We start from the raw sequence: 19,094 nt of genomic DNA, 5'->3' as shown, positions 1-19,094 counted from the left end.
TCATAGGTATAGCATCTGGGACTCGGGCATGGTTGCTTTTGATCTTCATGTCACTCGTATCAGTGCGGCCCCCTCATTTTTCGGATTCAAGGCCTTAAGTTCGATTGTATCTTGATACTTGTCCCATTCTGTTCCTTGTCTCCCTGTGAGACAAGTACTGTACATGTGTTTTTTTCATACAAAAAGAAGCAGTGATGTTCTATGATCAATCTTGCTTGATTCTTGATCGAGATGCGTAGTTGGCTGTAGAGATACACGGTATGTCTAGATGCGTACGGTTACAACATCGGAATCGCCAATCCGTCTCCTCGCAAATCACTTCCACCGCTGTAGATCAGCTTGCCCTCGTCATAGTGGCACCGAATGATCTGGCCCCTACCGAACATACCCCTCTTCCATCCCTCCAAGACCCGGACTTCATGTCCCAGACGTCTTAGGCCCTCGATGGCCTCAGCGCTGATCCCTTCCTCCACGTAAACAGTGCGGTCTACGCTCTTTCCGGGTATACGCTCGCCTGCGGCGATACAGATCCGAGGAGAATCCAGCGCAGCCTGGGGGTGGTATCCGAACGCCAACATGTTCAGCAGCACCTGCACGTGGCCCTGCGGTTGCATGAAGCCGCCCATCACGCCGTACACGGAATGCAGTGAACCATCCGAGACATTTGTGACCATGGCTGGAATGATGGTGTGGTAGGATCGTTTCCGCGGAGCCAGGACGTTTGGGTGGTCGGGGTTCAATGAGAAATTGGCCCCGCGATTCTGGAGCGTGAACCCGCACCCCTTGGGGATGATGCAGGTGCCGAAACCGCCGTAATTGCTGTTAATGAAGGAGATCCCGTTGCCTTCGCTGTCGGTGACTGAGAAGTAGACCGTGTCGCAGTGGTTGTGGGCGGGGCTGCCGTGGTCAATCAAGTCGGAGGCCCGGTCAGGGTTAAACAGTTTGGCGCGCTCGGCGAGGTAGGCCTTGGAGATAAGGTCCTGGGAGGGGATTTTGTTGGTGTCTGGGTCGGTGACCCACCACGAGGCGTCCGCGAAGGCAATCCGGAGCGACTCGATAATTGCGTGGAGGTATTCGGCTGAGTTGTGTTGGGCTTCGCTGAAAGTGGGAATCTTGCCGATGCGTTCAAGCTCCTGGAGTATTCCCAAAGCCATAAGGGCGACAATCCCTTGGCCGTTGGGCGGGTGTTCCCAGATCTCGACGCCCTCGTTGGTTTCATCGGTTGTGCCGGCGGTTTGCTTAGAAACGATACCTTGGCCCGTGAATTTGAGGGAGATGGCTTCCGTTTCTTGACTTCCAACCTCGGCGTGGTATTTCAGGTCATCTAGTGTCATGTAGCCCCCCAGATCTTGGGCGACTTTGACAATTTCTTCCGCGATGCGGCCCTCGTAGAAGCCCTTCTTTCCATGGGCGGCTAGGGAGCGGAAGGTTTGTGCGAGGGTTGGGTTGCGCAAGATTTCACCGGGCAGAGGGCTACGGCAGCCGTCTTGAGCCGCGGGGTCAGACTTCAACATCTCTCTGAAGTTGGGAGAAGCAGCGCGGATTATGTGCTCGCTTTCGTGCCACTGTTTTAATTGCTTAGCATCTGCGCCAATGTCGCCATTGGGATAGGTACATCTCTCATCCCTCATTGCCGAGGAGTTTAAAGATGGGTTTCACTCACGAAATACGATGCCAGTTCAGACACAGGGAATCCCTCTTCGCCCAGTTCAATTGCTGGACGCAGAACATCCTCCAAGGTCAGCTTTCCACTACCGAACCTCTCAAACGTGTCCACCCACCCCGCAGCGGCTCCAGGAGTCGTGGCTGCAAGGACACTGTCCATGGGAATACTTCCCGACTCGCCGGGGCCTAGTTTCAGGTCCTCTCGGATCTTGTCCAATGTTGCGCTGCCGGGGTATCGACCAGAGCCGTTGATGGAATGCACTTTCTTCGTCTTGTTATCGTAGTAGAGGCAGAACATATCACCCCCAATGCCCGTAGAAGAGGGTTCAGTTATGTTCAAGGCGGCGGCTATAATGCGAAAATCATTATGTCAGTACATAGTTCACAACTGGTTTTGCTGCCATAGATGTGACCGTGACTGACCTACAGCGATTGCGGCGTCCTTCAGTAAGTGTTAGCAAGAATCGGTTAAAGTTTAGGATGACAACTTACAGCCGCGTTGCCGCCATTGCTGAGGATCTTCTGGCCTGCAGCTGCGGCCAGGGGCTGCGTACAGGTGACAATCCCTTTAGTACTATGCACAGTACTCCTTCGACTGGCGAATGGGGCAAAGTCGGCATTTAGTCGAGAGTAGATGGCTTTGGAATTGAGCGGCATTGTAACGGTGGAGGTCGTTGTTTTGAGAGAGGTGGACAATTGGCGCTTGGGAACGCAGGTGAAGGGAAGAGCCCGATATTATACGGAGGAAAGGGAGAATGGAGAAGCTAGCGGAAGCAATATGTCTCCAACAAGGCTTGCTGGGCTATTGGTACGCAAGGCCGAGGATAAACAGAGCAACAATACCCCACTGAGTGAGGGGGAATCCCCAAATGTTGCCGGAGGGCGAAGGCGTTATCTTATCGCATAGCATCCTGCCTAATTGGGGCTAGTGTGCTGTATCCGTGATATCTGGCTTACTCGGTGGTTGCATGAGGATACCACAAAGACTTGAAGTTCTGATGAGCTGTGGTGCAGTCCTTAAGAAATAGGAGGAGAGGACATTGGTTCCGCCGTGGTTCACTTCTTGAGGAGAGAAGACAATCAACTGTAAGAGTATGCGAGTATAACGTTGTTTTAGACGGTGCGGGGAGTAGTCACGTGCTATCGCGGAACCTTCCCGAAATGGTCGTGGCTGGGAATTGCCCGCTCGGGGAGGCGCGATCGAGATAAGATAGAGAAGGGCCTCGGAGGGAAGGCGCTCAGAGGGTCTCATCTAATATGATCGCTGCTCTCTTTCTCGTCTCTCAATCACCTCAAGTATCCTCAAATGTTTCCTAGAGAACCCTAACTACAACTTACCCACCGTCTCTCATCCTCTTCGGGAGTGGCATCCCCATCAGACTCAAACAAACGCCACGGCTTCTGGATCACCGTGGACGAACCACAATTCCATTGCCCTGGTGGCCCCGCGCCGAAGAACGGAGCTGGATCTTTCCTAGCCGTATCATTCCACTCCCAACATTGACGGGTTACGGGACTGTACTCTCTTTAAAAACTAGGCTCCTGTGCCTCTGGTAGAATCGAAGAGTCTGAGACTGACTGACCACTCACTGCGCGAAATTGTGCTGCTGAACACCTACTAGAGCTTGAGCCGTGTGGATCCCCGCTTTCTCGACAATTCGTACCTCTGCCGTCATCGTCCCAATGGTGGTCTTCGTTGACTACGACCACGACGCATTCAACGGGCATCAGTTTCCCGGCGTCACCGATACTTTTCTGCGTTCTCGCTTAGAGCCTCCAAAATCGGCCTTATCCGATTTCCTGGCAGTCACTGCTGATAAATCGCGTCTCGAGACAAAGGTGCCAGCGGCCCGCGCCGATTTTGCCGATTCATCGCTCAATTCCGCAACTGAATCTGAGGAAGAACAATATGCCCCAAATCGGAACGCTTTTTCGGCCGCTCTGAGCTGTTATCCGTATGGAATACTCTTGGGCCAGACTACTCTAGTGTCTGGTTCCTGATGTTGTGCTGACCCGCGATACAGGATCATCAAGGAAATCGCTCGAGCAGTCGATCTCAACACATTGCATGCCCTCTCCCGAACGTGTCGTCAGTTTCACGCAAATCTGGCTCCGTATCGTTCGCAGTTGATCAAACAAACCTTGCGCTGCGAGAATGAGTACATCGAGACCGTTTCGGACATGCTCGACAGCGGAGCAGCGATTCCCGACAGCGTCAAGTCTGTGCTGCAGCTTTTGAGTCAGAATGCCAGAGCATCGGGCCGGATCACCACTGGCAAGGTTGCCAAATGTGCTCGGGACATGGTTGCGGAGTGCCGTCGATGTTCCAAGGTGGTGTGTCGGGTATGCTTGGGATTCTTCGTCTTTATGTCAAATGTAGATGAACTAACCTCAGTTCACTCCAGAACTGCACCATCAAGCCTCCGTCGAGCAGCATGTACAAGAACCGCATTCGTCGACTCTGCACCACCTGTCGCACAGCGCCATTAACCGACTTAGTCGATCCACTGCCCTCTTTATCTCATACCGTGGCGGATCACAGATCATCACAGCCCAACCGAACAACAACAATAACAGCCATTGCCTTTCAACGTACTCCATGCAACTGCTATGAAGCAATCTGGCTTTGTCATCAATGCGGCCACCGTGTCCGTAGCAATGACACCACATACCGTCGTGTGTGGACCTGGCGTACCCGTTACAGCACTTATCTTGGCGGTCTAGGCACGGGGATCGGCGAAGGCTGTCAGGGAGTGAAGTGTGGGCGAGGGGAGCAGTGTCTTGCGGCCAACGAAATTGAACTCGAGGTCGAGTGCGAAGTGGACGAGGCGTCCGGGGGTAGCCCTCCAGACTACAGCCAGTACTACGAGCACCGACATCATGCGTCTAGCCCTTCTAGACACACCACCATCGAGAGTTGGGACCATCGCGAGGAGGACGAGCCGGGCTATTTCCGGCAGGAGATTATTGGAATTGGAGGGAGGGTGAAGCAGAAGGCAAAGAAGCGGATTGTCGTAGGAGCCTGTGTGGTGGAGCATGAAGACGAGAGAGAGAGTGGAGAGTATCTCACGCGGGAGGAGAAGGGCGAGCATCGTAGTTGGTGTGGGTGGTGTTGGAGAGTGATCCCGGCGAAAGGGGAGGAGGTGCAATAGTCCTAGGCTCTGTATTCGCTGAGGCAAGTTTATTGCTAATGCAGGTAGATCAACCAAAATGAACCACTACTTTTATCGTCACGATGTGTTCTCATTGTTGCCTCGTGAGGCCCAGCAATGCTGTCCTCTCTCCTTGCGAAGGTTTCGTCATTGACCCTTTTTCCAAACTATACACTCGTCCATGCATCAGTGCAAGTCCACTCATCCTCGGTATCACTTACCTCCCCAACTCTGCAAGGTTTTGACCTAGTGGGTGGGATCAAACGAATACTTTCTCTTGCCATCCCCAGTTCGGTCTCAATCCCCTCGGCAACCTAAGACTAAAGCACACTCACTCCAACACAAGAAAGTCTGATAGTCGGAAGCCGGCTCGTGCAGTTCCCGACGCCATAGGCCAAACTTAACAAACACAGTCTACAAGACACAAGTCTACTAAGATCAATCCAGATAATGAATGAAGAATATATACTAATTGATTCCAATAGAGGAAAGACTAGAGCTAAATATACAGAGAGTATTTGTACAAGATTGCCAAAGATTCAGTTCGAAACAAAATGAAAAGAGGATTGAAGACAAGCCGGCCAAACAGGCGAACAAAAACATTTCCGAAGTCGATCAACATCGCGCATTTGACTTGAGATAGCATGATTCAATAAAGGCATCAAAGATAGACATAGGAGATGGAGGGAAAAGAGCAAAAACCGATTGCAAACACTGTAGAGAAAAAAAAAAAAAGATAATTCTCACAAAATTGGGTATATAGAGAAGAGAAGAGTGCAAAAAAAATTTGACAGTCGGACAAAGGAAATGGTAAATGAAAATGACATAATGTGCAGTGAAAGCCAACGCGAGTCTATGAGGTAGCTTCTGAGAGGTAGGTGGTAGGTAGAAAGGGCTCTTCTCAAGTCCAGTGGTGTTCGACGTGGGTTTGGGTCTGTTTCCTCTTTGACGAAATAAACTTTTGGGCTCCTTTTCGCTGCAGGATGGATTGGGTGGTGGTGGTAAAAAAAAAAAAAGAATTTTTCTCTTTCTTTTTCTGTGGTTTCTTCTTCGTGTTTTCTGGTTGCCCAGGCTGAATTATTGCATTAGCGCGCTCCGCTGCGTCGATGGCGTAGTAGGCATCTCGATCGTAAGTCAATCGATTCTTCCCAAGCACGGCTGATAAGCCCTCCAGATTAAGGTTCCGGCGAGGGGTGAGATCTAAAGGATCAGGGTCATTACTTCGTGCTTCTCGTGCGCGCCCTTCACATCGTCCAGGACTTCCAGCCCATGGTGGGAGGGAAGGCGGCAGGCGGTAGCGCATTCTCGTCGTAGTGTAGGATCTGTGTTGACCAGCTAGGCGATGGGTAGGCGCAGTGGAGAGACTGGGGGATTGACGTCAGTTGAGAAAGTTGAGAAGCGGATTTTGGAGACATACTGGTTGAAGAAGACCTTCTGTAAGGGGAATAGGCATCATGTTCATGGAAGGCAGGCTGATGTCCTGCTGTTCCCAGCAGCCCATCCGTGATTGCATTGAAAGAGGCGAGGAGGTCAAGTCGTGCTCGATGATACTCTCGGGATAGGGTTCAACTGTGGTAACGGGCGTCGATACCACTGAAGATCGAGAGTAGGAGTGAAGTGAGAGCGAGCCATCCGAGGCGGGCGAGGGGCATGTGTCTGGGGTGGCATAAAACCGACTGTCTTCGATCGATTCATGAATCTGAGGGCCCTGGTACAATGGGGTGTGGGGTGCCGAATGCAAATCGACTCCGTTCCACATCAAGCCGCAGTCACTGGAAAAGTCGGGGTGAATTGCCGGTCCAACAAGCGATCCTACTGACATGGCGTTCTGGGGCTGGGTGACGGTGAGATAGGGAGTCGGGTGGGTGTCCACAGGTGTGCACTTGGGCACGTAGGTCTCAGACATGACCGAGGCGCGGTTCTGACGCTGCCATTGTGCGGTGGTGTCCATCTGGGCCTCGAGCTCACTGGGGGTGCGTTAGCGGCCAGTGATTGAATTTCCGACATGAAAGGATACTTACTGTCTTTCCATGTGGCGCGCAAGCAAGTCAGGACGGTGGAATGCTTTCTTGCAGTTTTGGTGGGCGCATCGGAACAGTGCCTCGGGGTTGTGGTTCAACTCATGCCGTCTATAAAGATTGAGTTAGCACGTGCATGAGTCAAGCCGAATGCACCTCATCAAGTACCTTCTGTGCTCTGCTCTGGTAAAAACCTTTGATTAAAAGTCAGTTGAAGCCCACACTGCATTTCCGGTTTGTATACTAACTTTGTTGCATCCCGGGTACTCGCATGCATGAACCCGTTTGCCCTTCTTCGCTTTGCTGATGCGATGCGTAGTCGGGGTGTATGTGATGGGGAGAGGAATCTCTGGTTGGGTAGTGCTTCGACGCATGGTGATTGTGTTTTGCTTGCCAACAAGTGGTGTTGTAGTGATGGTGGTAGAAGATGTTTGGGTATGAAGTGATTGAAGTTGCTGTTGGTGTTTGAGATGTGAACCGTCAGGAGTGTTTGACTTTGTAGAGTTGTGTTGAATAGTGAGGATAGACAGAGAATCGGATGGCGAATGGGTCGAAGATATAGTTCTGGTTCCTGAGCGAGACGATCCCCTGGTCATTCTGTAACAGACCCAGACTTGTCAGGAACGGGAGGTGAGCTATGCGTGTGGAGATTGGGGGTCGCGAGCCAGGTGGGCTGTGATGCAGCTATACTAGCAAAATCGGGGAACGGGCCAGAAGGGTGAGATCAGGAGTTAATTGATTTGATTCAAAAGATGACGGGAAAATGCCTCGCATCTGCAAATCAGAGGGAGGCAGTGAGATGCGGGTTAGGGGAAAAAGAAGAAAAGAAAAGTCAAGATCTGAAACGAACTGGTATGGAGAATCAGAAGAAGGCTTAGAAGAAGGAGGGTGAGAATACACATGCAGAGATGCAGTGCAGTCAATGATATAGAAGATTATCCCAATGCGGCTTAAGTCAACTTTTGACTACTGGCGGTACCGAAAGATCGCCGGGTAACTTGGGGGGGGAGGAAGGAGGAAGGGGAGGGAAAGTAGATCAGAAGAATCGGAAAATAAAAACAAATAAAAAAAGATTAAACTAAAATGAAATAAAATCAAAATCTACGAGTAAAGAGGGAAAAAAAAAAAGGATCGTAAGAATAATACATTGGGTAAATTCATGGGGAATGTTTGGCCAATGTAACCACCGGTGTATGCCTAGTCCCGAGTAGTCAGAGGTAAGCGAGCAGAAGAGCAGTTCTTGATGATCTCTGTCTGCAGGGTGATCATACTAGGTTAGCCAGCAATGGCTATGTTGGCTGCTGCTAAGAGCACGAGTGGGTAACCCTCACGGATCGACCCATCCTCATTTTCCAAAGTCAAAAGGATCAGATTAATTCCAATCGACGAATGATAACGGCGCGGGAAAATGGGGAGGGAGTGAACCGGGCGATAAGAAGTAGATAGATCCTAAGGAGTATGAATCAGGGGAGGGAGAAGAAGAACAAAGAAAACATAAAGAAACTGAAAGGAAGAAAGAAAAATCGACGATAACAATAGAATAGTGTGTAGTCTTCGTCCAAACTATGCTTATGCCGTTAAGTCTGCAAACGTCCACACAGGTCATGACAACGACAGCAAATTGCAGCGGGCAAACAGACCAACAACTTCCAAGTCTGTCTGCGGCTGAAGCGCAGTGCAGGTATTGGGGTTGGGGTTCGGGGGGGGGAGGGGGGGAAGAAGGGAGGGAGGGGAAGAGCTAGGAAGGGAAAGGGGAACAGGCCACTGGTTCAGATTGTTTTGTAAAAAATAGAAAAATACGATTCCGGTATGCAGCTCGTACTAAAATGGACCAGTCCACCCACCACCGTGGAGTCGTGGACAGCATTGCACTGCTCCATCTCCAACTCCCTCTCTCCATTGCCATCATCTCCCGTCGCCACGAGGCGTGGAGACGGTTGAGGATCTATGGAATAACAGAACTTCCGATCGAAATTAGGCCAGACATTCAGCATGGTTGGGTTAATCTATTGCCCTGAACAGAAGGATATAGTTATCGAACAGGAAAATATCCCCACCCGCAAAATGCGGACAATAGCATAATAACAGCCATATTAAAAGTCCATCAATGTGTTGAACTTCGCCATCCACCCTCATGCCATACCAACTTCGTATTGATTAAAAGGTCTTGGAGCGTTACTGTCGCCAGCCCTGGCGGCTCTGCGCATGAGTTCGGATGCAGAATTCTCAGTGACATATTGGACAATTTGTTTAGGGCTTACCACAGTCTGAGCGTCTCGCGCCCAGCAGGGGTAATTAGCAGGTCGATCTGATTTAGCGGGTAGAACCTCAAGACATCGACGATGAGGGGAAAGCTGCTGGGTAGTGCTGGAGGGAGTACCAAGTTGCAGAAGAGGTGGACGCAAAATGAAGTCCAATGAACACCACGAGCGATGTTGGGGATTCGGGTCTTCTGATTGGTCTGCTCGCGTGGACTAGTGCTAAGCGTCTCGGGCTCGTAGGGACTTTACTCACGGTCGTCATCCCTGAGCTCCCCAGCTAGCACAAGAGAGAGGAGAAACAGAGAGACAGAGAAGGGGGGAAGTGGGGAACTCTCCCCCCTCTTCTGCTTACAGTAAGCGCGTAAAGGTGGTCTAGAAATGTCTATTACTTAGTAGGTATCAGACACTGATCAACAATCACCCGATGGAATCGACTCATGGAGGCTCTCGCTCATTCTCCGGTCCTCTCAACGACTAGCAATCAGGTTCAGGCTTTCCATCCAAGCCTCAAGGGATCCACACTCTGGAGACTGGAGATTGCTATCCGCCCTAGGCTAAATGACTGAGGGTGCTAGACAAGAGCTAAGGTGAAAAAGACCCAGAGAGTCTAGCTCAACAGTTAACAGAAGCTCCACGGACCACACCAGCCAAGATCCCATATCGAACTAACCGTCGAACCAAGTGGAACCACCCACTCAAATCATTTGGGATTTGATATCCAGTTGAATAAGCAGTGAATGGGTAGTCGTTGAGAGGGAGAAACCCTGGATAAGTCAAAGGGGGCAGGTCCCTACAATGCCATTGTCAGTCCCATCAGGGTAGATTCAAATATGTAGGTATGGCGATCTGGTCGTACAATGAAATTGGCCACGATCCTTTGCAAGAGCCTCTAGGCGCTCTAGACTGGTGTGTATTAATTGAGTATCCGTCGTCCTCGCGGAGTAGCCCGACAACGGTCGTCCAAGCAGAACCCGCAATTTACCGCCGCCGTCATAGCACTGGCGATCGATCGGGCAGGGAGAAATTTTATTTTTTTATTTTTTATTTTTTATTTTTTTTTAGTTTTGTGGAGTAATGGATACTGTTCAGCGATCAGAGTACCTACGTAGTATTCAAGTTATGTAAGCTCTCTTCTGGGCCCCGTTAAGATTGTGGTCTCGCATCCGGGCCGATGTCATGTCACGACTGTTGAGAAAGCAATGAAGCTCCACCCAGTGTGCAAATTCAAAGCCGTGTCTGGCATATAAAAGCATCAAATATAAGGAGGATCAGGCAAGAGGCACTGGTCACACAACCACGTGTTGGAGGATCGGCGTGTTTCCGTCGGCTACTCTATATTGCAACCCGTTTTTGGAAATTGTGTCTGCCAAGCCCACGTCTCATGGTCTCCGTAAGGGGGCGCGGCCTTGCGCCTTCGCGACCCCCTTGATTTGCCGGAAGCTCGTGGTCGGAGCCCTTATCGGGGCCTGCAGACAACGGGAGGAAGACTTAGCACTCGGAGTCTGAAGAATCTTTTGATACGGCGGCGAGAATTACCGTACAAGCTGGACGCCTGACGAAGAATAGAGTTCCTTAGACTGTTCCTTGAAATAGAATCGAATGTCGTCCACGCGAAGTATTGCAACGACTGGTCGACATGGCCCGATCTAGAGACGACAATATCACGCGGCAGAGACCCTTGGTAGCACGTACATAGTATAGCAGATGAGAATGGAGACAAAAGTGATGTAATAGTCAGCGGCCCCCGTCTCAATCAGTAGAGCAGCACGTTTCAGTACCTGGTGAGTACCTTAGCAGGTACTGCGAATAATGTGGTAAGCACATTCATGCATGGTGTACACCTAGGTAGGTGGCTTAGTAGCGTCGAAGTATATGATGACATCGCCCTAGCGTGGTGACGAGGATGTCCAGCCCTGTAGGCTGTGGGGGCATCCCTCATCGCATCGCTTGCTCTCTCTCCCCTTCTGGGGGTAATGATAGACTCGCCGTAAGCATGGATGGCATCCTCCTGCCGCCCTTTGGTCTTCGTGACTTCAACCGGGCTTCTAGCTTGTTTCATGTCGAGGATCAACTGCACCTCGTACCGCCTGAGTGCGCCTTGTGCTTCGAGAACAATGTGCTTACCTTCCATTGCTGCACGGTTCAGGGCAATGATTAGTCGATGACAGCATGCGACAACCTTTTCTTTCGTGCATCGTCTTACCTACAAGATCTGGGTGAGACAGCGACCACGAAGCACCGGGACAGTCGGTTGAAACACCACCGCCGAAACGAGACATCAGGAGCCAGGTCTGGAGTGCTGAGATTCGATCTTCCGGGGAGCGGGGAAGGTGTGTGGAAAACGTGTGAATGTAATCCAGTAACTGGCACGGATCCAGTGGCAGTCAAGAAACTACCGTCGATCTCTGCCGAGTGGGTGTGCACCGTTCCTGTCACTCATGTTCCCTGGCAACCATGTGTTCAAGGGCCAGTGGTATGACGGTATCTCTCGGTCTTTCTGCAGCTGTTACACACCATAATAAGCACCAGTCGCTCGACCAACACGCCAAGCCGTCACCAATCAGAGCCCGGAATGTCATATCCCAGCAAAGACGGGATTTTGGTGGTGGTGTTGCTCAATGAGAGTCGCTGTTGTCTCCAAGATTGACCCGATCTTACAGTAGAGTGCATTAGTTCCAGTGACGACGGTACTTTCGTTGACAAATATGGTGCATGGGAATCGAGAATGTAACTAGCCGATCAAGGAGGCGGCTTAGCTACCGTAGGTACTTGGTACTATGTCGATTGTAGAAACCGGATTCAGAGAGCCTCAGGCCCGGAACTGAGGGGACCGAGTGCATGGGTATGACACCATCCATGTGTGTATTAATCTTTTAATCTTTCGGGTTGCGCTAGAGAGTCTTCTTCACGTGGCGGGGACCCCCAGGTCAGGATTGCGATCCTTCAAGCGTGGCAATGGGGCCTAGGAGAGGGGGATAATACCAGTGAAAAGTTGCAGGACGCTTAGTATGGTGCATGTATACCTTTCCTCCTCAGACTTTGCCGGTCTTCCTGTCTCCCTCTCCCACCCCCCCTCTCCGACTGATACGGCCCGTGTTTAGAATTCTGACTTTGGGGCTGCGCAGCCGGGTTCCTACACAGCAGCTGCAAAGTCGGATACTGGACGGCAGGGCATGAACCTGTGTTACCTATGCAAGGACGGTGCCAAGAAGTCGAAGCAGGCTTGACACTAATAATAACCACGGACAGGGAATAGGGCACTGCACTGAATTCACTCACTGGCGGCACATCCCGGTCCTATGCGGCAACCCAAGGGTAGTTTAATGGTGTCAGAAACAACGTGGCCTTCCTGTGGGGAACGAAGGAGGAACAAGAACGACTGGCCTAGGTGTAGAGGAGGGTAGCATCGTAAGTAATCAAAGTATGATTAGAGGTCTCAGATTCGCTAATTAGTCTTGGATGGAGAAGGTCCGGTTACGGCCGAGTCTTCCGCAGGTTGTGTTGAGTGCCTGTTGAGTCTTCTATTCGTAATCAATCAAATTGGATATTACTCAATAAATATAGATTAGTTGACCTATGAATGGGGTTGATTTAATGATTTGGAAGACCGCGCTGTTGGTGCTATCAGGGCGCCCGAATGGCACCGATGACTCGGAAGGGAAAAGGGTTGGTTGTTGCAATTTCTCCAGGCTTCAAATTCCAGTAAGTTAGCGGTAATTCTTCCACCCGCCGATTGATCGAGGCCCTGTCATTCCTGTCATGTGCCTCTGATTCCTCTCCACCAACTAAGCTGCCCACCAACTGAACTAAACTCAACCAAGTAATGGATTGGTCGCTCATTTCTCAGACTAAACCCGGCCCGGAACGTTGTTGTGCTCAGGACTGTTCAGGACTGTTCAGGACTCAATGGCTAGTTGCAACCAACCCCCTTTCGCGAGTCATTCCTTTTGCAGCAACCCATGCGAGTGAATTGTCGACGGTGATTCGGATTTAACGGACCCGGTCGCTGCTGAAGGTGAAACAGCGCCCTCGCACACGTGCAACCTGCAAGCCATTGTTGGATACCATAGTGACTACGATCGAATACTACCTACCCTACAGTACGGTCCATAATACTATGTAACTACATGGTACCTAACATATCTCGACATTCCACATCCTATCCCTACGGCCCGAATAAGTCCGTCGATAAGGAGTCCAAGTAGTCCTACCAGTCTAATGCCTAATCAGGAACCCTTCTCGAGTGGTTTGAACTCAATTGAATCATGAACCTTCTTGGCCTGGACCTCAAAGAATCAACACCCGCTGAATCAGGAGAATGGATCGGAGGCTCGGCAGGGAAGTGGACTCCGGCAGCGGCGCGGGGCTCACTCAGACTCTCGTACCGCCGGAGCCAGAAACTGCCCCGGTCCGCGATGCCCTCCGGGGCCTTGTTGTCTGTAAACTTTCTTAGCATCACGATGTTGTTCAGACGACAATTCCTCATATTATTCATACATGGATGGGGAATGAATGCCCACGTTCCTGGAGGATTTACGATTTATGGTGCTAAATCTCGGTGTATACTGCAAATTGATCCTGTTCCCTCGTCGACTTCCTCACGTTCGGCTGGACCCGGAGGAGGGGAGGATTGCAGCACAGATTGAGGGTGAGTGTGTGTGTACCTGCCTCGAAGGATCTGGCGACTAGGCTTGAAATTCGGTAAACAACATCCTTCGGAGTACGTTTGACGTAGGGACCGTGTGAGAGTGAACAGAACGTGGTGATCAGCAATCTCTGGGGGCAGGCTTGATCCTGCTGGTGTCAGTGATTCAGGTGGCATGACGAACTTTGACCTCACCATTCTGACCTCATGTCACCCCTCAGGGCCTCAAAAGGGGCAGCTGCAACTCTGAAACACAGCCCTGGGGGTCAATCGACTTTGGTTCCGGAAGATCGCAAAAGGCTTATCAGACCAAGCGGAGTGAATCTGCCTTGCAAGTTGCCTCAGGCTGTCTCGTCGCTCCTGACTTACCACCTTAGGTAATCCCACTTTGTCGTCATGGAGCGTCTGACCCCACCAAGAACATCTTACCTTCTTTTACTCTTCTTCACTTAGTCTCATGCACGAAAACCATGGATGGCTAAGTTCCTCTCATCGGCTAATTAACAGCAATGCTTCCGTGGTCTTCTTCGATACGCAACAACAATAATACAGCTCACCAGGGTGTGAACCTGGATCGTGAGCGGAAAAAGAAAAAAAGGCTCGGAATCGGAGGCCACACTGAGGGGCCGTCCGATCAAGAGAGAGCTGATCACTTTCCCCGGTCAATTGTCTGGAATTCCCATCTCTTCTTAGTACTTAGTACTTTAACAGGCACAGTGGATAAATTCTAAAGCTACCCTTTGGGAATGTGGATCTTCCGGTCTCCAGCGCCGCACTGCCTGGGCATGAAGGCGCAATCGACCCGTCAGGCGTGCAAAAGCCATTACTACCAGGTATTGAGAGATAATAAGTTCGGCACACTCACGAAGGACCAGGGCTGCAGCTAACGTCCTAAGTCACCCACGCTAAGGACTTAAGGCGAGAAACACCAAGCGTGTGCTGATGGTAGCTAAGCGCTATTACCGAATAACTTTTTCGGGACGGGGAGACAGTTCCTAAGTCCCCTTCAGCAAATCATGATTCCACAGTCCACACTATTGCAGGCTAAACAAGGTCATATCTCTCTATCTGGCTCCTCGTTTACATGGTGTTAAGTGACAGTTGGCACCAACCCCCTCCCCAAATCCTAGCAATCCCTAACCCCCTACCCCACTGCCAAGCAATTCAGTTGAGTTCGTCCAGTTTGGCCTGCATGATTGACCGTCCCGCGCGTCCGCAACCCTCGCGAGCCTCTTACGTGTGAAAAGTTCCATACTGTAGTGAGGGTCCACTCGATCAATTGTTGGATAAGAATTGCTGACGATGTCCATGGGCTCTTATTAGGCGAACAGACAAATCAGCCCTCAGCATCGCGATGGTAATGGGAGTTAACTACAGACCAGGCATGACTATAGTCGGTCACGGCCGAGGCCGTCTATGATCGACACCTCGAATGTCCAGGCGCTCGTTCAGGCGCCTTCCACCTTAAGACCGCTATGCAATTGCACGGTCGCCCTGCTCCGTTTCGACAGGCGGGTTTTCCCGCGGGCAATCCCCACCCGAGTGACAGGCCGAAGTTTCGCAAGCCATCCGTCGTCCGTATATCATTTTCTCGTACAGAACTCGACTACGAAGGGGCCATAGGTGATCTTCTCACGGCAGACTTTGTCCTCAAGACAGTATATCTTCTCAAATCTCAGGACGTCCCATCTATCACTAATTCTGTAGGAACACAATCTCATAAGGCTTACTATAAGTCCCATTTCGGAAAATGTTCCTGTCCCTGTCAGCGAGTTCCCTCCGCCGACACGAGGGGGACATTTTGATACAATCGCCCGGATGTCGGGATAAGACGGTCGGCTGGACGAGTCTGATCATTTTGTGTTTTATTGGTCAGGAGACGGGGTTCCATACTGCTTCGAACATTCTACACGCGAGTCGACCATTACAAGGGGCGCTATTTTGGGACAGGTACGTCCTCCTAGCTTATGAGCTACTGCACAGCTCGCGTCTGACTTAGGTACAGTATCATACACATTGTACGTTCTAGGGCCATGGGGCCTGTTATTTTCGCCCCATGGCAGGGGTGCCATGCGCTTTAGCACGGCCACATGGCCTTGACTTATGCTGCCGCCTTTGTATCTGACAACAATCGGCGTCGCTCCACTCCCACCCTGGTCGCTTGTTCCCAAATAGGTTGGTGCTCTGACATCAACGGCGTGCTCGACGATCGATTAAGCGTAAGGATGTCGTCTGGTCCACCGTTCAAATTCTCACAGCCATGCTGCTAGTGAGTAGTGGCCCCGTCAGATGAAGAACCATCCCACCTCTGCCTGCTATACATCTGCACTGCCATGACTTCCATCTTTGCTGGTAACCCAGAGGAATCCCGCCCCCTCCAACGGTTGCATTGGTCCATGCATGAATGCCCCGGCCAATAGCCCTAAAGTTGAACTAATGACAAATATAGAATAATTTCAAGGCTGTCGAGCTCATTCGTCGTTCACCTTCTCGTACCTTGCCGTCTGCATGATGCCAGGAGTCTGAAGGGCGTTTCATCCTGCCGCACGTGTACAGGGCATCTCCGGTTCTACAGCGTTCCTGGCAGCTAGGGCTGTGGATACTCAGCCATGACATCTGCACAGCTCTGCCACCACCGAGTCTATTCGTTTCCGTCATCGCAGCTCAAACCTCCCCGTGCGGTTACATGCCAGTGATTCAGTTCCAATCATAACACGAGCTGTCCAGCGGAGTTGCTGAGTGCCGGGCAGGCCAAACCGCGTTGCGACGCAGCCCAATATAAGACATCTATTGATCACGCAAGGCAATATCAAACAAGTCTCCAATCAGAGCTACCCTCGACATGTAGGTGATAAGAAAAGGTTAGCCACCAACACAAGCTTCTGCAAACCAACGTGCTGGTGCGGTTTTGCCGCTGAGTTGCGCAGACCTGCTACGAGCGCAATTTTTGGATAATTATGCCAATAGCGGCACTGTTCTAGACGAATCTCACGTTCTACTGATTCGCAAGAGTCTCTCGAATTGTCATAGCGTATCTCACTTGCATGGCTCCTTTTGCGGACTGACCAGCCACAGGTGGCTGTCGATGTTGGGTCCAGGAACGCGCACCCAGCCTGTATGCAACAGGAGATATCTGAGACAGGTACCTAGCAGAACAGAAGGTGGATGAAACCTAGTCTTGCTGACCAGCTTAGTCCTGAAACTCCTCCCACTTGATCATCCTTTGCCTAAGGTCGAGTTCTTCTCCATCCACCACAAACCTCCCGTCTCCACGATGGTGCACCATCCTCATCTGTTTCTTCCCGCCACCAACAGCACCACAATACTCCGGTGATTCCTGATTGCTTTGCCCATAATCCAAGTCCAGGTCTCGGTTTACCCATGCTCCAACAACTCGGAGTACCCACAGATTGTAAGTTGCCACCAACGTCCGATCATGAACCACACATTGGATATTGGCTATGATATCTTTCCCACCAACCAGTGGCGCACGAGCGTTTTTTACCTGCTTCATGTAACCTTCCCCCTTTTCTTCTCCATCTCCAGATTCTGGATCGGTCTGCGGCGGCAACGGCAATACCGGTGGTTCCACCGGGATCATGCCAAATGCCTCCCACTTATCCACCGTTTCGCCACTGCAGTTGCCAATATCAACGACCTGCTCCAGCAACTCCGCGGCCGGCACGGCAAGCACGCATTGGCCGGTTCGCCTCAAGTTATCAAAGCTCTTGTCCCACGGCCCAATACAAGCGCCGATCAGTGTTGGTTCCTCATGCTGGATCATCATGTGAAAGCCCATTGTCATGATGTTGTGCGTCCGATCGGCCAGCGACCCGGTCGTGACGAGGACCACGGGCCCAGGCTCCAGCATGCGATTGACTTTATGCGTCGGATAAGGGCGAAATTGGCTCTGTCCGTGGAGCTGATCCTGCTCCTGCTCCTGTTCCTGTTTCTGAGCCTCAGGGCTCTTCTGCTTCCGATGCCATCGAGGCCTCTTGCTGGAACGGCGTGGACTTAGGCCTAGCGATCTGGTTGGCTCCCCTTTTCCTGCACTCCTTCTGTCTCCTGATACTCGCTTGAGCGGCATTATGGTCTGGAAATGACGAATGTAAGAAGCACGTTTGTAAGCTTGTCGGCTGGACTCGCACTCGGTAAGTAGAGAATATCTTTCTTGTAGGAAGCGACGAGTGCATTACAGAAGGGTGAGAGCGAGACTACGCGGGGTTGCGCGACGAATATTGAAAGACGTGGACGCGTCTTTCGCAACGAAACAAAGAAACGCACGCTATGGGGTGGGGGGGGGGGGACGTCTTCCCCGCATACGCAACGGAGTCCCGTGGTCTCGATTCTTTTGTATGTCGAATCCACCCGGGTTCTACTGCGATATAGTCTGTGGGATACTGTTTCGAGGGATTGTGTTTTCTATTGTATAGATCATATATAAAGAATGGAGGTTGTGGTAATTGACGGGGAGGAGCACTCAAGGAACGATTCGCTAAGCTGCTATTGAGGGCCTCTGTTCCAGACTCTTCTATTGCTCAACACCTTACAGAGTAGAAATTTATCCATACAAGGACCAGATACCCCACATTGCTTTGAAAATAAATCTGGGGATTGTGATCCATTTAGTTTGAAATCCCAGGGTGTCGAATTGAATCGGAAACAGAACCCCCTCAATGAAGTTGTGCAGCAATACACCACGCAAAATATATGTCTGATCTACTCCCGGAAATGGACAACACTCCACACCTAACCTAAGTAATCTATAAACCCTTTTATCTTAAAATAAAATGAAGTTACGGCCTATATTACTTTCAGCGAACATACAATGACTCAACGTAGCATAAATTCGTTTTGAAAAAAAAGTTACACCACCACCAGCTTTCTTCCTATATAGCCAAAGCAACCCGAGGTAGGCCACGAGAACAAGGAGCACCTATATACATACCTCTTCATATCCCCTTCAACAACCCCTTGCACACGGGGATAGAGATCTAGGAAAGAACTGCTACGCCGCTTCCAGATGGTTCTCTCTGTCTTGACCTTGTCGGTTGAATTATCTATTACTGTTTCGGAGTGGCGAAAAGAAGTGGAAGGATTTGAGAAATTGGGAGTCCCCGAGAAGGTAGATTGGATGTATCACTATTACCTCTAGATGTTGGGGATGCAATCTGTATTCTGCTTTAGACTGTAGAGTAGGATGAGAGAAGGAAAGACAACAGTTTGAGAGGTTGTTTGGATCATTCTCTCTCTCGCACTCTCTCTCTGTCTCCATATATAACACTGTGAGAGAGCGAGTGTGTGTTTCCATTCAATCCACTCCAGCCATCACAAATTCCGGAGATATTAATGT

The 19,094-nt window shown here is 50.8% G+C and overlaps 4 protein-coding genes across 4 annotated transcripts; 1 reads left to right on the top strand and 3 right to left on the bottom strand.

Moving 5' to 3' along the window:
* Nucleotides 1–278: 278 nt before the first annotated feature.
* BO97DRAFT_473239 (gamma-glutamyltransferase family protein) lies at nucleotides 279–2,322 on the bottom strand (the record flags this gene model as incomplete). The annotated part of the gene is made up of 4 exons (XM_025700216.1): nucleotides 279–1,565; nucleotides 1,664–2,013; nucleotides 2,089–2,107; nucleotides 2,158–2,322. The coding sequence occupies 4 exons, from the start codon at nucleotides 2,320–2,322 to the stop codon at nucleotides 279–281; spliced, it is 1,821 nt and encodes a 606-aa protein (XP_025547250.1).
* A 634-nt stretch (nucleotides 2,323–2,956) lies between these two features.
* On the top strand, nucleotides 2,957–4,881 carry BO97DRAFT_377224 (uncharacterized protein). Its single transcript, XM_025693050.1, has 3 exons — nucleotides 2,957–3,620; nucleotides 3,690–4,008; nucleotides 4,071–4,881. The coding sequence occupies exons 1-3, from the start codon at nucleotides 3,349–3,351 to the stop codon at nucleotides 4,815–4,817; spliced, it is 1,338 nt and encodes a 445-aa protein (XP_025547249.1). The 5' UTR covers nucleotides 2,957–3,348; the 3' UTR covers nucleotides 4,818–4,881.
* A 1,180-nt stretch (nucleotides 4,882–6,061) lies between these two features.
* Nucleotides 6,062–7,209, bottom strand: BO97DRAFT_428666 (C2H2 finger domain protein; the record flags this gene model as incomplete). The annotated part of the gene is made up of 5 exons (XM_025697315.1): nucleotides 6,062–6,181; nucleotides 6,235–6,784; nucleotides 6,839–6,946; nucleotides 7,004–7,029; nucleotides 7,084–7,209. 5 exons carry the CDS (start codon nucleotides 7,207–7,209, stop codon nucleotides 6,062–6,064), a joined length of 930 nt encoding a protein of 309 aa, XP_025547248.1.
* Nucleotides 7,210–16,931: 9,722 nt separating this feature from the next.
* On the bottom strand, nucleotides 16,932–17,828 carry BO97DRAFT_437871 (flavin reductase family protein; the record flags this gene model as incomplete). Its single annotated transcript, XM_025697877.1, has 2 exons — nucleotides 16,932–17,681; nucleotides 17,814–17,828. 2 exons carry the CDS (start codon nucleotides 17,826–17,828, stop codon nucleotides 16,932–16,934), a joined length of 765 nt encoding a protein of 254 aa, XP_025547247.1.
* Between the last annotated feature and the right edge of the window lie 1,266 nt (nucleotides 17,829–19,094).

Source organism: Aspergillus homomorphus (genome assembly GCF_003184865.1).
Source record: "Aspergillus homomorphus CBS 101889 unplaced genomic scaffold BO97scaffold_53, whole genome shotgun sequence".
NCBI lineage: Eukaryota > Fungi > Ascomycota > Eurotiomycetes > Eurotiales > Aspergillaceae > Aspergillus > Aspergillus homomorphus.
The sequence above is the reverse complement of the archived record's forward strand: the minus strand, read 5'-3'. Positions and strand labels throughout refer to the sequence as shown.